Source organism: Chamaea fasciata, unplaced genomic scaffold, assembly GCF_029207755.1.
Source record: "Chamaea fasciata isolate MVZ Bird 193981 ecotype frontalis unplaced genomic scaffold, bChaFas1.0.hap1 SCAF_4, whole genome shotgun sequence".
Taxonomy (NCBI): Eukaryota; Metazoa; Chordata; class Aves; order Passeriformes; family Sylviidae; genus Chamaea; species Chamaea fasciata.
In genome coordinates, this window is record NW_027094089.1 from 34,591,376 (window position 1) to 34,606,770 (window position 15,395).

A 15,395-nucleotide genomic window follows, 5' to 3' on the forward strand; every position below is an offset into this window, starting at 1 on the left:
TAATTACAAATTTTCATCCAAGGAAATGAATGCAAGAAATACAAGTTCTCTTTGTTTAAGTGATTTTGGATAATTCCTTATATTTTGATTCAAATAAAAAGTAACACTAAATGTGATTTTAAGTTTTAAAAGACAATTTTATTTCTTTTTCTTTGTGTTGTGTGCACGTATGACTAAAAAGCCCCAGAACTATAAACTGTAAAAAATAATCAGAAAAAGATGGTACTTCAAGAACAAGGGTTGGGGTTTATTGCAAGTGAATGGAACACTCTGATGTGTCATTCCTAATTCATTATATTCTTTGTTGGTAATTGTTTTCATAATTTATTCATAAAATTAATCAGGATTCTGATGTCCTTCACATAGATGTGTATTTACTTACTTAAAGAACCATCACTCAAACTTTCCGTTTTTCCTTTCCCAGGGTCAGTGTGGAAAATCAAATACTGAAATATGGGTTTACAACTTGTGAGATTACTATTTTGGAAAACGATGATCCTGGAGGAGTATTTGAATTTTCTCCCTCTTCCAGAGGTCCCTACAGTATCAAGGTAGCTATCTGAATAACTTTTCTTAATCATTATGGAAAAGTAAATCTTAGCAGAGTGCAAGTAAAATGCTGAATTTTTTTTTTTTTTACAGGAAGGGGATTCTGTTGAACTGCAGATTGTCCGCAGCAGAGGGAGCCTTGTCAGGCAGTTTCTTCGATACACTGTAGAACCAAGGGACAATAATGAGTTTTATGGAAGCACAGGAATTCTGGAATTTAAGCCTGGGGAAAGAGAGATCATAATTACACTTTTGACAAAGATGGATGGGATTCCAGAGGTAGAAATGAAAATTTTCCTTTCTACAAATTGTGTTCACAGCATAACAGTTTGTCACTTATTAAAATACAGGAAAATATATGAGAGCAGAACAAGTATGCAATACTTTTCTACAAAATGTATTTCCAGTCTCCAAACCTGAGTTATCTGGATAACTAGAAGGTATCTTTGGCTTTAATAGTCTCAGTGGATTCTTATTTTTGTAAATTGAAACTTAACTTCTCATCCATGACATTCTGTACTATAGAATGCCACTGTTTAATTGAGTGGTGTATGGACAATCACTTTCTTTTTGTTCCTTTTTTGGTAAATACCTGCTCATTGAACTCAGTCATCCCCAGTCTACACTAATATTTGCTGTATATATTTAGAGACACAATATTTGTTTTAGTGTTTCATGATGCATCTCCTGTGAGGTTTTTTTTTTCAAGAAATATGTGAAGTACAAAGTCACATTAGATTAAAAATGAAATTCTTTTTAAGTTAGTTTAATGCCAGTGGTTTTAAAATCTGTACTTCCACTGTTATATATGACAAAGATGCATTAAACCATTATGCATGTAGAAAATGTGTGTAATTTTCTTTTGTTGAAATTGTCCTCTATTTCTGCTAAATAAATCTTTTTATTCTGACTGTGTTTCCCTCTTCCAGCTCGATGAGGCATATGCTGTTGTGCTCAGCAGCTACAGTGAAATGTCAGGCAAGCTGGGGAGTGCCACAAGAGTCAATATAACCATTTTGAAGAATGATGATCCACATGGTGTCATTCAGTTTCTACCTGATGAACTATCTGTAACAATAAAGGAAAGTAAAGGAGAAATCATCTACGCTGGTAATTCTTTTTATTAGGGTAACCGCCTTCTCTGCTGTCTGCTCCTGCGAAACTTCTTTTCCCTACTTTACCATCACAGGACAATGCCTGACTCAGGAGTTTCCAGAGTGGTACAGTGGCAGCATGATGAGCAGTGGAGATTAGTGGAGAGGAGATGGGCCTTGAAAGCCATAGGCATCAATTCAGTTAAAATATAGCTCGAGAGTATACCAGACGGAGGGAGAGGGAATTGATTTATGTGCAAGGTACTGCCTGGAGGTAGTAGTTCTGCCTGGCGAGCATGAGGTATTGGGTGCTATGTGAGAGAAGAATGAGCTAAATTTTCATATGTGTGTCTTCAGTTTATTGTATCCATAGAGGTGATACAAGTCTTAACTGCTGTAATGGTCTATTATTGTGCAGCCTTTTGTATAGGGCACTCACAGACTAGTTTTGCAAGAAGTGGATTTACTTATTGTTTTCTTTCCTTTTTCTTTGTTTCAGCTTTGCTGATGATTTTTATTTTGACTTGTATTTTTCTGGAGACACACACTGACTGTACATGTTTTCTTTTTGTAGCCTCTTACAGACTTGTAAGAAACCAAGGAAACTATGGCAATGTTAGTGTGTCCTGGATTGTTGACCCAGCATGTACCAATGACATCTATCCTGAACAAGGGATTATTTTCTTTGATAATCTGGAGTTTTCAAAAAATATCACAATTTACTCTCTACCAGATGAGGTAATCATTTTTACAGTATTTTTGTGTAAATATGTGAAACAAAAAGGAAGTGCTAAAACATTGCAAGTTAAGAAGAAGCTCTGTTTTTAAGAAATGGGTAATCTTTTGTGAGAAAAATCAAAATACTTGTGTAAAAGTGAGTTTACTTAAGCAAATCATAAAAGAATTTGAGACACTGTCCATATCTATGAGCAAGAAAGCTAGGATCTGTTGGTAGTCAAGTGTGGTTAGTTTATAATAATAAGTAAGCCACTTGTTTAAATAGCAAGAATCCTAATTTTATAATTTTAAGGTTGATAAATTTGAAGTAAGATAAGAAAGAATGAGAATAATTAATAATAAAGGAATAAATAAATAAATATAGCTGATTTATTCCTGATAAATTACATCAGCATCAGGAAACTCCAAGAAACTTTTGAATCATCTGTACAATAGCAAAGATGAGTGAATTTATTTACAAAGATTTTTGATTGATGATTATTTTTGTGTAAGTGTATAAACTGTCATTTGTCATCCCTCTTGACACACTTATGAATCAATAATAAGCAACAACATGCAGAAACCCTTTTTTATTAACCTCCTCAGCTGTTCCTTTTAATTTCTTCATTGTTTTGTGTGCAAGAAATTAATTTCTTAATACTTTGTCATTCAGGTACCCGAAGAGATGGAGGTATTCATAATCAGATTATTCAATGCCACTGGTGGAGCCAGACTGGGCAATATAACCAGTGCATTTTTACAGATTACAAGGAATGATGATCCAATTTATTTTGCAGGTTAGATATTACTGGTTTTAAATTTTGAATTCATATTCCACCCCAAACAGATTTTATTGACAGAGTAGATTATTGAAAAATCTTAATCCTAATGGAGCTAGTGTTATAAAATATACTTTTTTGGTTTTGTTGTACTGAATTTGCCTTTTTTTTTTAAGTTAAGAATTTTCTCTCATTTTATATCATTATTCTTGTTGGTGGGTCTGGGTTTGGTTAGGTGGCTAAGGACAACAATATTCTCTTCTACTGCAAGTATTTGGCTTCCTTAACTAGACCTGCCTTCTCTTTCTCTGAGGTGAAGGATCCTATTGTGGGGGATTAGATGAATAGGCCACATGCAAGAAACACAGGTCTGAACTTGAATTTATTGCCTGTGTGTTTTCAGAACCTCTGACAGTGAGCATTACAGAAGGGAGTGTTGCAAACTTTACAGTCCTAAGGAATGGATCTGCTGATGCTGCTGTTGCTGTTCAGTACACTACTGTTAATGGAGATGCAACAGCTGAAGAGGGAGACTTTGTTCCCAGTGAAAAGGACGGTTTCATTCTGTTTGATGTTGGAGAAAGAGAGCAGACCTTATCTGTGTATATTAATGATGATGATACCCCTGAAACTGATGAAGCGTTTTATGTCTTCCTTTTGAATTCAACAGGTAAAAGCAGTGATTTAATGTTTATTTAGTAACTCTTTTTCTTTTTTTCTACTTTTTACCAGCTTGTTCTTAGCATAAAGTGATGTAAAAATGCCAGGCATTACATGAATAAGGTTTGCATCAACATTTCTATAAAATTTCTGTACAGTGTGTTCGGATTTTGATTTTGAATTGTTTAATTGGAAGCAAAAATTAAATCACAAAGCTGAAACGGTCCTGCAAAAATAACTTGAGTTAAAATCTCTTTCCAAATGCTCCAAATTAGATGGATTTTTTGCTCATCAATAAGTAAATATAAGTTAAATATGAGAAATAGGTGATTTTCCTCTGTTATCTGAGTATAAGGTAGTTCATGTGTCTCCTAAGGCCATCTAGAATTCACTCAGATACCCAGATCTCTTACAGAACACCAGCTTCATAGAAATTATTGGACAAAGCCATACTTCTCCCTTCTTAAATTTTTTTCAGTGGTCTCTTTCTACTTTACTAACTTGGTTCAGGATCTGCTGGTATTTTCTTTTACCATTCTTGAAAACTTGCGATGGCTTTCCTCCTGGCACACATTCCTGCCAGAATGGGCAAAATACAGACTGTTTCTACATGAATTCCTGAAAGAAAAAAGAAATTACTGTATTCTTTTTATCATCTGTTGCATATATTGGCCTTGATTGTTACATCCCTTTTGAAAATTATATTGGACTGTTGTACCTTGGAGAAAATACAAATAGTGATATATGAAGTTAAAACCATAGATTGTTCATTTTGGAATAGAAATTTTGAAATAGTGCTTTTGAAAAGGGTGAAAACTGGGATGGGGATAGAAACCTTTGTAGACAAAGTGATAATATACACACAGAAATCCTTCTAACGTCCACCTTACTTCACAGTATCTTGTATTTTTTTCCTTTCAGATAGGCTGTGATATGGGTATGACTAATCTCTTAGAGACTGTTGTTACCTTTTATCTAGTTAAATTGCAGTATTTCTGTTGTAAGTCTAAAGGAGAGTTTGGATCTCAGAATAAGTGTCCTTTTCTTCTGACTTAAGCAATTGATCAAATGTGAAGTACTACCTCTCATACAATCCTTTTCCTCTCAGGATTGTATAATCCCTGGTCATGTGACCTTTTTTTATTTTTGCAAATCTGCATTCTTGAACTCTGCCTTAGATGCTACTTATATATTTTTACTCTGATTTGTCTGTTATTGAATATCTCACATATTGGTTTTCACTGATTGTTTTATCACTGCTTGTTTCTTTCTTTGCTTGAAAGCTGTTGATGTGAGAAGAATATTTTAGAGTTACCTCCATTTCTGATTCCAGTTTTGATAAAATTAATCACCCTCTTTTTAGGGGATACTGTTATCTTTAATGCTGCAGTGGCTACAGTTATTATTGAAGCAAATGATGATCCTAATGGAATTTTCTCCTTAGAACCTCTAGAGAAGCCAGTGGAAGAAGGAAAAAGTAATTTTTTTTTGTAAGTAACTTTTAAATAATATTGTTGCCCCTTTTTTGAATACGTGTATGTCAGTCTGGATGGGTGTGTTATTTTATGGATACTCCTTTGATCTAATCCTTTTTTTGCATTGCTAAAATTTATTAGAAAAATAGCTCCACCAAATTTTGGATTAAATTATTTGCAAACATATTGAAGATCAACAAAACATCAAGTCTAAAATTATCAAGTAGACTGTGCATATTAAAATGTGTACAGAATTCCTGTTAAAATATAAACGAATAAGATTACCACAAAGGGGCTTGTTTATATTTTCACACAAATAACATTACAGTATATGGGTTTTTGTTATATTTTCATGAGAGTGTAGATACAAAATGATCGAGATAACTGATCAGAATATAACCTGGACAAATAGGGAAGTAAATATCTTGTCAAAATACAGTTAAATACAACTATGTGGTAATTTTTTTTTGCACCCTACTTTGAAATCTTACCCTACTAACAACCTATATTACTCTATTTTTTCTGTTAGTTTGTTTTTATTGCAACTGTAAATTACAGATAGGAACCTATACTTAAAGGCCAGGTGTGCCTCTCTTCTAGGCTGAATATATTTTTCCCTAGACTGACCTGTAGCTGCTGCAATGTATTCAGGAAGGGGAAGGGTTAAGATATTAATTTTCATGTCATCTGACCTTTTTGTGTTCCTGAAGTCAGAATGTGGCTATAAATTGATAAAAATACTGATTTTCAATAAGAAAATTCTAGACAGAGTATAAAGAAATATATGTTCACAATAAATTTGACAGTGTGAACAGTGAGAGAAGAGGATTTTTTCACAATTGTTTAATTATCTTTTATATATTTTTATTTGATGTGATTGTTTGTTTTAAAGCCTTGAAATAGATGCCTATTACTGTGAGTTAGATCTTTATGCTTGTTTTGCACATCTAAAAAATTAAAATCTTTCTTAAAAGAGTGTATAAAATATATATTCTGTGGTTGGTTTTATTATGCTGCACTTCGGGATTTTTTTGGTCCTTAATAATATTTTTTTTTAAATCTATGGTATGAAGAGTGATGATTTGAACTAAACACACATATATATACAGGTGCTTTATGGAAGCACATGATACCAAGGTCACAAAGATCTGACTTTGCTTAGTCCTTGTTGATAAAATATATTAACTGGGAAACTGTCTCTTCCATACCCTCAAAAGGATTTGACTTTTGTTTAGTATATAGGGAAAGGGTCATGGTAGTTTATAATCTAACCAGTGAGAACACCAAAGGCAGCACTGAGCTTTCAAGACAGTAACTGGAATTACTGCAACAGTGCTACACCGCTGGAATAGAACACCTTGCTTAATAACAACAAAAGGAAACCTTTGGAAGCAGTAAAAACATATATTATGCTTCTATTGCTAGACTGCTTTACTGAATTATTTTTCAGATTTGTATAATAATGCTTTAAACAGCTTTTTTTGTGTTTTACCACACAAACAGAAATGCTCTTTTAGTATGTCATCGTCTTTTGTTAATAAAGGAACTTCTTTATGTTCAGTTCAGTTCTTCAGTATTTATTTGTAATACCTTTTGGAAATTGCTGAAATTATGTTATCAGGTAGCTATGAGAACAAATAAAAGCTTTTTAAAAAGTTATTAAATTCTTAATATGGAATAATCAGATTTTTGAAGGACCTAGTATATAACCCAAATTAAATACCAATACAAAAAAGGTTAAGGCACCTTGATGGTTAAAGGAAAAAATATTTGTAGTTAAATGCCTGCTCCTTCTTCTCTAAGAGTGGCCAGTTAACTCAATTTTAATTGTTAATTTGCTGAACTATAAATTCATTTTGATTATTAAAAAATTGAAGTGCAAGACAAAGTGATATTGCTTCAAACAGTACTATTTTGCATGTACTTTCATTGACTACTTTCTTTCTGAGGTATCTGTGGTGTATCTTGGGGCAAAATTATACTGTGAAATTGCAGGCTGTCTATGAGGGTTGTATTATTGTTCATGGTTCTATTTGTTGTATGTGGTTATTTAGAATAAAGCATATTATTTCCCACAGTAAGGATGATTAGTCCACGTTTTCCATTGTTAATGGAGAATGCTGATGCATACCTGCCAGGTCATTCACTCTTTCTGTATCTCTGAACAGAATTTTGAGACAAAGAGGACACTTTGGGAATGTCTCATTAACCTGGCAACTGTTTAATAATGATTCTACACTGAAGCCAGGAGAAGAGTTCTCTGAAACTTACGGGACTGTGTACTTCGTGGATGGTGAAGGATCAAAGCTGATAGTGCTCCATGCTGTTTCAGACAAAATTCCTGAATTCAATGAATTTTACATTTTAAAGTTGGTGAACATTTCAGGTATTGTCTTCCAAATAACCATTCCCTTTCTATCTGGTAGAAAGTAATTAAATTCAATCAATCAGAAATAAGACAGTCCTGGAAAGAGCTTTGCCTTGATGCCTATGTCATCTGTTACTTTTCTGGTGAGATTTTAGGTTTTGTTTTTCATTTATTCTTTAATTTAGGTATATGAACACAGTTTTGGAACCTGGCCTTTAGAAAAGATGCCTTTTTGGTGATTTCAGATATGTAGAGCTTTGTGTAGAGCTGAAAAAATGAAGGTAATAAAGATTATGGGTATCTACCATAATGGAGATTGCCTGGTTTGTTTGCTTTTTTCTAGAAATTTCTGTAAAATAAAAAAAGTTACCACTTTGTATCACTTAAATGACAACTGCTACAGGCCTGCTAAGAGTAGAGCTCCAAATCTTTCCACCTCAGTAATATTTATGGCCTTCTGTGCCGAGATACAAGTGAAAATATGTTGACATTTCCATAAGTGAAATCCGTGTGCATGTACAGAAGATTTCCTACATAGTGATGCATGGAGGCTCTACAGTCACGTCAAGATCTTCTTACTGTGGACAAGTGAGGTGACTAATGGCATGACTTAGGAGCAGTTTTAACACACAACTGGTTACTGATTTTGCAGGGTAATCTCTGCTTATTTGATGGCAATGAACCAAATGTTGCCATTTCATATTTGTTTTAATATTGAGGTATAATGAGAAATTAATTTGACCCCATGTTTTTTGAATGAAACAAAAGCAACCCATCTCATTACTAATTCAGGAAATCTGAGCTAATTCTTGTTTTAACTGAAAGACAGTTATATTCTGCAAGTGAAAAATAACATGGCTTGTTTTCTAATTTATGTTAATCTCATATCTGGAGAATTTTTTAAGAGTTCAGAGACTTTTTAAAGACAATATAGGCCTATTTAAAAAGATATTTTGTTTAAACATTTTAAAATATTTAGTAACCTTCTTCAGACCAGTAACTTTTACTCTTAACTTCCATTATATAGGCGGGTCTCCTGGTCCTGGTGGGCAGTTATCTGAAACAAGCCTTGCTGTAACGGTGATGATCCCTTTCAATGATGACCCTTTTGGAGTCTTCATATTAGATCCAGAGAGTCAGGACAGAGAGATAGCCGAAGATGTTCTTTCTGAAGATGATTTTTCCTACATTACAGACTTCACCATCTGGAGACAACAAGGCACTTTTGGTGTTGTCCGTTTAGGTTGGGAAATACTGTCCAGTACGTTTCAAGCTGGATTACCATCAATGGTAGACTTCTTGTTGCTGGGATCATTTCCAAGTTCAGTACAATCTCAGCCACACATGAGACGTCATCACAGTGGAACGGATGCTTTGTATTTCAGTGGAAAAGAGGATGCATTTGGAATTATTGATCTGGAATACCCATATGATGGAAATACTGCAGTAACTAATTTTACATTTTCAGCATGGTTAATTCCTAATGTCAATACTGATGGTTATATAGTTGAAAAGGATGATGGTAATGGGACCTTATATTATGGTGTGAAAATCCAAACAAATGATTCTCATGTTTCTGTAGTGCTTCATTATACAGCGTTGGGATCCAATATGACATACATAGCCAAAGCAGCAGTCCTGAAGTATCTGGATGAAAGTACTTGGGTTCATATTATGATTACTCTGGATGAAAGTATAATTGAATTTTACATGGATGGAATTCCAGTTCTAGGAGGAATTAAGAGTCTTAAAGGAGAAGCAATTGCTGATGGTGAGACTGTATTATTTTTCTTCATATGTAAAGTTCTGCAAAATACGGAAGTGTCTAGCTCCTTCAAAGATGCATGCAAGATTCTGAAATTATTGTATCTGATCAGTTTATTAAAAGCAATCAATAGAAAATTCTAGGGATTTTCAAAAAAAACATATAGATGAAAATAAGAGCTGGGAAATTTTCAAAAAGCATCAGAACTGTAAGAGACCTTGGATTGCAATAATTTGAAAATAATAATTAATAATTCTATTTCTATATGTATGCTTATTATGTATACATATAGTTACATATGTTTATAATTTCCATTAGATTAACGGTACTGTAACTAAGAAAGATTTTTCCCTCTTGATTTCTGAAACAAAATGCAATAATGTTTTTGATTCTAGTTGTGTATTATATTACAGCTAAACCAATATTTTGTAAGCAATAGAATTTTTCAGGGATTAGATTTACTTAAGCATGTTTTTACATGGTATATGAAAATTTTGCCCATATGTTTAATGGTGTTCCAAATAACATTAGCATGTGTACTTCAGTTCCTCTAACTTGATATTTCCAGATGTGACCTAATCATACATAAGCATTATGGAATTTTACACTCAAGTACCATAGCAGTGAGCATCACAGTAATTCCTTTATTAAGTCGGGTACTGTATGGTGGAAATACATTTACATTTACTCTTTCTTTTGCAGTTCCTCACTCTTCCATGTGCTTTTTTTCACAGTAGCAATCTCCATCCTTTGCCTTTCTTTCGCTCCCCATCAGTTTCACAGGTTTTCTTTCATGGGGATAGGCAGTGAATAATTACCAAATTCTTGAATACAATCTCCTCTGTAATCAGAGAAGGAAAATTAAAAAAAGCATGCAGTGATGCTAAATGCATATGCACCTACATGCATATATGTGCACAAACATAAAGTGAGTATGAAGAGGAGATGTCATTAATTCTCAAATGTAGGATTTTTTTTTGCCTTTAATTTCCTGGTAGCTGAAATCTAAGAAATTCAGCCTCTGTAAAAAAGTAGTTCCTCTGCAACAAAGTAGTGCCCCTGCCATTAGTAACTGCCATCAGATTGAAGTGCTGTAGCTTAGAAAGGATTTTTTTCCCCTCAGTTTGTAAAACACGGATGTGTGAAATGCAGTAAGGCCTTTGTTGCTAGATGGATACGTCTGAGTTATTGCAAATTCTCCGTAGTAGTGGAGATGATGTGTGCTCTCTCTGGAGATACTACAGGTCTCTGCTAAGGATTTAATCTCTCACCATTTAATGTTGGATACTGCAGTGAACGCTCTAGTCTGGTTTTCTTACCATCCTCAGCCTCACGTCTTGGGACCATTAGCAGTTGTTGTGGTTGCTTGTTTGTAGAAATGACATTCCATGGCACATTTCCTTCCAAAATCAGAGAACAGCTGAAGAAATATGTTCTGTGTGTTTTAGAGTGATGGGAATGAGTATGAGCTACCTGCTTAGCATATTTGTGAAAAAGGGAGCTGTCATCCTCTGACTTGCAGAGTAGGATAATTGTTTGGAGAGAAAGAAATGTTGGAGCAGTTGTAAAAAGTGCTTGGAACCTGGTCAACATTTCTTAAGCCCCTCTTCCAGTGCATTAGGGTACAAGCATATCCAGTGTGGCTAATACTCTGATCATCAGAATGGATTCACTGGCCTAGCAGAGGACACATTAAATATACAAAGATACAAAATGGGTAAGGTGAGTGTTTGGAAAAACAAAAGTGAGATGGCTGCAGCTGGGCTATCAAAATTTTTAGTGGAAAGAGGGAAGTTTCCAAGGTTCATTAAGGTAAAGGATGATCACAGTGTGCAGATAGAATTAGAGGGATGAAAAACATGAATGATCCAGGAAGGAATTATTTGACCTGTATTGATCTACCTGCAACACTGAGATGAGGCTTCAGGAGCCTCCCAGTCTACATTTCAAGATCAATATGATTGCTAACCCAGGGATAGTAAACAATTTACAATAGATTTTTTAATAATTTCATATATTAGCTATTTTAAAAAAAACAAAAACAAAAACAACAACAACAACAACCCAACATAACATTTTTCTCATAACATGAAAAAAATTCTAATTTTCTTCTCAGGTCCAGGAATAGTGAGAATTGGAGCAGGAATCAATGGCAACAGCAGGTACACGGGTTTAATGCAGGACGTAAGGCTTTACAACAGAAAGTTGACACAAGCAGAAATCTATGAACTCCATGCAACTCCTGCAAAGAGTGATATACACCCTGTCTCTGGGTATTTGGAATATCGGCAAGGAGAAACCAATAAATCATTCATAGTGTCTGCTAAGGATGACAAAGAGGAAGAAGGAGAGGAGTTATTCATCTTAAAGCTTATTTCTGTGTGTGGTGGAGCTCGAATTTCACAAGAAAACACAACAGCAAGATTAAGAATACAGAAAAGTGATAATGCTAATGGTTTATTTGGCTTCACTGGAGCATGTATTCCTGAGGTAAGATGCTCATAAGGAAAACTGCAGGGGAAATTTTAGTCACAATCTAACTGGCAAGGCTAACTAACCTTTGAAGGGTCTTGATTCCACTTTTTAAATTTTTGTAGTTAAGCGAAGTTTTCTAGAATTTGGAATTGTGTAAGTTCTGTTTATACAGCCTCAGTCACACTGGCATTTGCAATATCACTTTTTTTTAAAATCCCCCCAAATTTTTTTTATTCAGAAAAATTTTTTATTACATAAACTGAAGACTAAGGCTTAAAATTTCCTAGAATAGTTTTTTTCCTGTACTTCTGTAACTTCTGAGACTGTAATCTGATGTCATCTTGGAGAGAGTTCATTTTCTTCTTAGTATCTGGTATGGTTCTGTGTTTTGGATTCAGGATGAGGATAATGTTGATATTACAAGAATGGTTTGCTGTTGCAAAGTAGGGCTTCACCTGAGACTTTTCTGTGTCTTATGATCTGCTAATGAGGAGCTGCACAAAAATCTGGGGAGGAGCATGTCCAGGACAGCTCACCTGAACTGGCCAAAAAGATATTCCATACCATAGAATAACATGTCCAATGTATAAACTGGGGGAGTTACCTGGAAGGCAGTTGGTCACTGTTTGGAAATGGGCTGGGTATTGGTCAGCAAGTGGTGAGCGATGGTGCTGTGCAGCACTTTTTCTCCTGAATTCTGTTCCAGTCTCTCCCTCCCTTGTAACTGAATCATCATCATTACCAACATCGTATTTATTATGAATTCACTTGATACTGGCTGGAAGTTGCTGGTTTTAAACATTACATTTTCTGTGGTGGTGGCCACAATATATGCAGTACATAAACTTGAATCTTTCTTTGAGGGGATTGAAATAAACATAATTAATTGTTATTTTTTAATCATGATGAGGGAGAAAGACATGGTACACATTTCTATTATTATTAGAATATTTTGGAAGAAAATTCATAATGCTTTCCAATTTGGGAACTCTTAAGACCTCTTAAGTACATCCTTTCTAACAGAAGTCCTTATGGTGTGTTTGAAGGCAACCATCTTACCTGACTATTGCTAGTTTTCAGTTTGGTTCAATTTGCTTTCCAGGTGCCTGCCATCGGCTACCATAATAGATTCCTTCAGTTTCAAATGCCACTGATAATTCTGTGACACCACAGATCAGCAACTGACCATGAAGCAAAATTAAAAATTTATGTGGCATGTTAATTGTTTTGCCTTTATCCTATAACATTATTTTATCAGTAGTTTAATTTCGTTCCTGTTGGTATCTGTCTGTTAAGCAGCTGAAGATGCATTCAGTATCTGCACAGTATTATACAGAAGCTCTGAAATTTATCTAATGCTTAAGATAGCTTTAGTCATTGTGATAAATTTCAAATAAAATTATTTTCTATTTTAGCTTGATGATCATAATTTTTTTATTACACTGGGCCAGTATCAATACCTGATTTGTTCCAAATGCGTGAAATTGTTGCTGCTGGAGGCATGTTCTTTGTGAAGACAGAATTGCAAGGACTACTATAGGACAAAAAGTTTTTCAGTTTTTCCTGAATGATAATAGTACAGTTTAATTTAAATTATTTATTTTGTTTTCCATAGTGTTTTTAGTCAGGGAAAGGAGGAATCCAAATCTTTCTTTAAATTAAAATTGAAATAGTTGACATAAATATAAAACAATATAGTCTTTTGCTTTTGATATACACATTTCAAACATATTTATTCTGGTTTTGTGTCAAAAAGAAAAAACAACAGCGTGCGGTTACTAGCTGATCTCAGGGAGGTGCTAGAAGCTATTGCAATTTTCATTAAGATTGTTCTACCCACCATCAAGATCAGTTTCAGCTTCCTATCACTCCAGAAGTGCTGAAAGTAACATGACAACAATGAAAAAATTGCTGAACATTTGAATAGCATTAGAGAATTCAACCTTTTACATTTATTCCTTTGATGTATGCATTTTGATCATTACAAGTATGTCAATTTCTTGCTTTCTTCCAGGCTGCTGATGAGGGTTCCACTATATCCTGTGTTGTGGAGCGTACCAGGGGAGCCCTAGACTATGTGTATATAAATTACATTATCTCACAGATTGATTCCAGGGCCATTAATTACTCTGTTAGCGATTTTTCTAACAGCAGTGGCACTATCACATTCCTTCCTTGGCAGAGATCAGAGGTAAACCCTACCTTTCTATTAACTATTCATCCTGTCCTTTCCAAACCTGCTGGAAAACACCTTTTGAGGATGCTTGACTCGTTTCATGCTAAAGAGTCTTTCCTTCACATGGCTTTTATTGCATTCTGAGGGGTTTTTTCTCTTTGACATCTAACGAGTGATATGATAGACACCTGTGTATTTGTGTACATCTTACTTCATGCATTACCGTGCATGCATGAATGCTTAAATGCCTGAAATTGCACATTTAATGCCCATAAGATATGTTGACACATACATATATATTAGATATATGTATATCTATACTTATGCTTCAAGTATAGGTAGTCCTGGGCTTGAATAGTGGATCCAGTACTTTTGAAATTGGAATATGATCAGGTTTTGATCTGAGTTTTGGGGATCAGTTTTATCTCCACAACAATTAAATAGACAGCAGTCGAATTCACTGCTGTTATCAATGTCTTGCAACTGTTAGGCATGTTCTGTCTCTTTTGATTAATCTGTTTCTGTGAATTTGACCCCAACCCTCAGCATGGGAATTGCACATTTAATTGAAGAAGAGGTATGGAACCACAATACTGTAGGAAAGTCATATGTGTTTTCTATTAGTGTTTGTTTAATAGAAAGGGTGGATTGATAATAGAAAATACTGTCTTTAATTTCACTTCTATAATTCTGCTGATGTCAGTAGGGACTGAATGAAACCTACTGACATAATTTGAAAAGATACAAGTGACTCATTTAGATCTGTCGATCTTGTCCCCATTAAACCATTTTATTGATTACAGCTTGGCAAAAACTTGTGATTTTGAAAAATAGTATGCTCCTGGCTGTTTATTCAGCTTTAATTCGCTACTGAAATGTGTTACTGTATTACATACAGTCATTTAAAGTTAAATTTGTCAAGCTTTTCCAGTCTGGCAGCATGGATGAGGTCTGACTTATTTTATAAAGTGGCAGAAGAGACCTGGTGAGTCCTCTTGTTCCATTGCCATGTGGTCCAATATACAGTCTATATACAGAAGACCTAATGGTCATTTCCCTAAGAAACAGCCTGGGAACAGTTGCTCATCAGGTGAAAAATCTTAAGAGAATATCCACTGACATTTTAAACTACTCCTTCTCATGGCTTTAAATATGATCAGCTACTTTAACGTTTTCTCCTATATATTTGTCAAATCTTATCACAATATGTAGAAAGTCAGAATTGTCTGAGATTAATGTATTAGCCTGTGCAGAGCAGATTATGTTACATGACAGTATGATCTGTAACCTCAAGTGTCAGGTGGCATTAAAAGCTCACATTACTTCTCTCTAAATTA

The 15,395-nt window shown here is 34.5% G+C and overlaps 1 protein-coding gene across 1 annotated transcript in view; it reads left to right on the plus strand.

The window, feature by feature from the left end:
• Window positions 1-15,395, plus strand: part of ADGRV1 (adhesion G protein-coupled receptor V1) — a 223,856-nt gene that overhangs the window by 35,576 nt on the left and 172,885 nt on the right. The window contains exons 12-22 of the mRNA XM_066182497.1: window positions 425-551; window positions 643-828; window positions 1,479-1,659; window positions 2,218-2,381; window positions 3,034-3,157; window positions 3,543-3,809; window positions 5,163-5,289; window positions 7,443-7,660; window positions 8,670-9,413; window positions 11,524-11,897; window positions 13,897-14,073. Of these exons, the coding sequence (XP_066038594.1) occupies window positions 425-551; window positions 643-828; window positions 1,479-1,659; window positions 2,218-2,381; window positions 3,034-3,157; window positions 3,543-3,809; window positions 5,163-5,289; window positions 7,443-7,660; window positions 8,670-9,413; window positions 11,524-11,897; window positions 13,897-14,073 (2,689 nt within the window). The remainder of the gene's footprint in view (window positions 1-424; window positions 552-642; window positions 829-1,478; window positions 1,660-2,217; window positions 2,382-3,033; window positions 3,158-3,542; window positions 3,810-5,162; window positions 5,290-7,442; window positions 7,661-8,669; window positions 9,414-11,523; window positions 11,898-13,896; window positions 14,074-15,395) is intronic.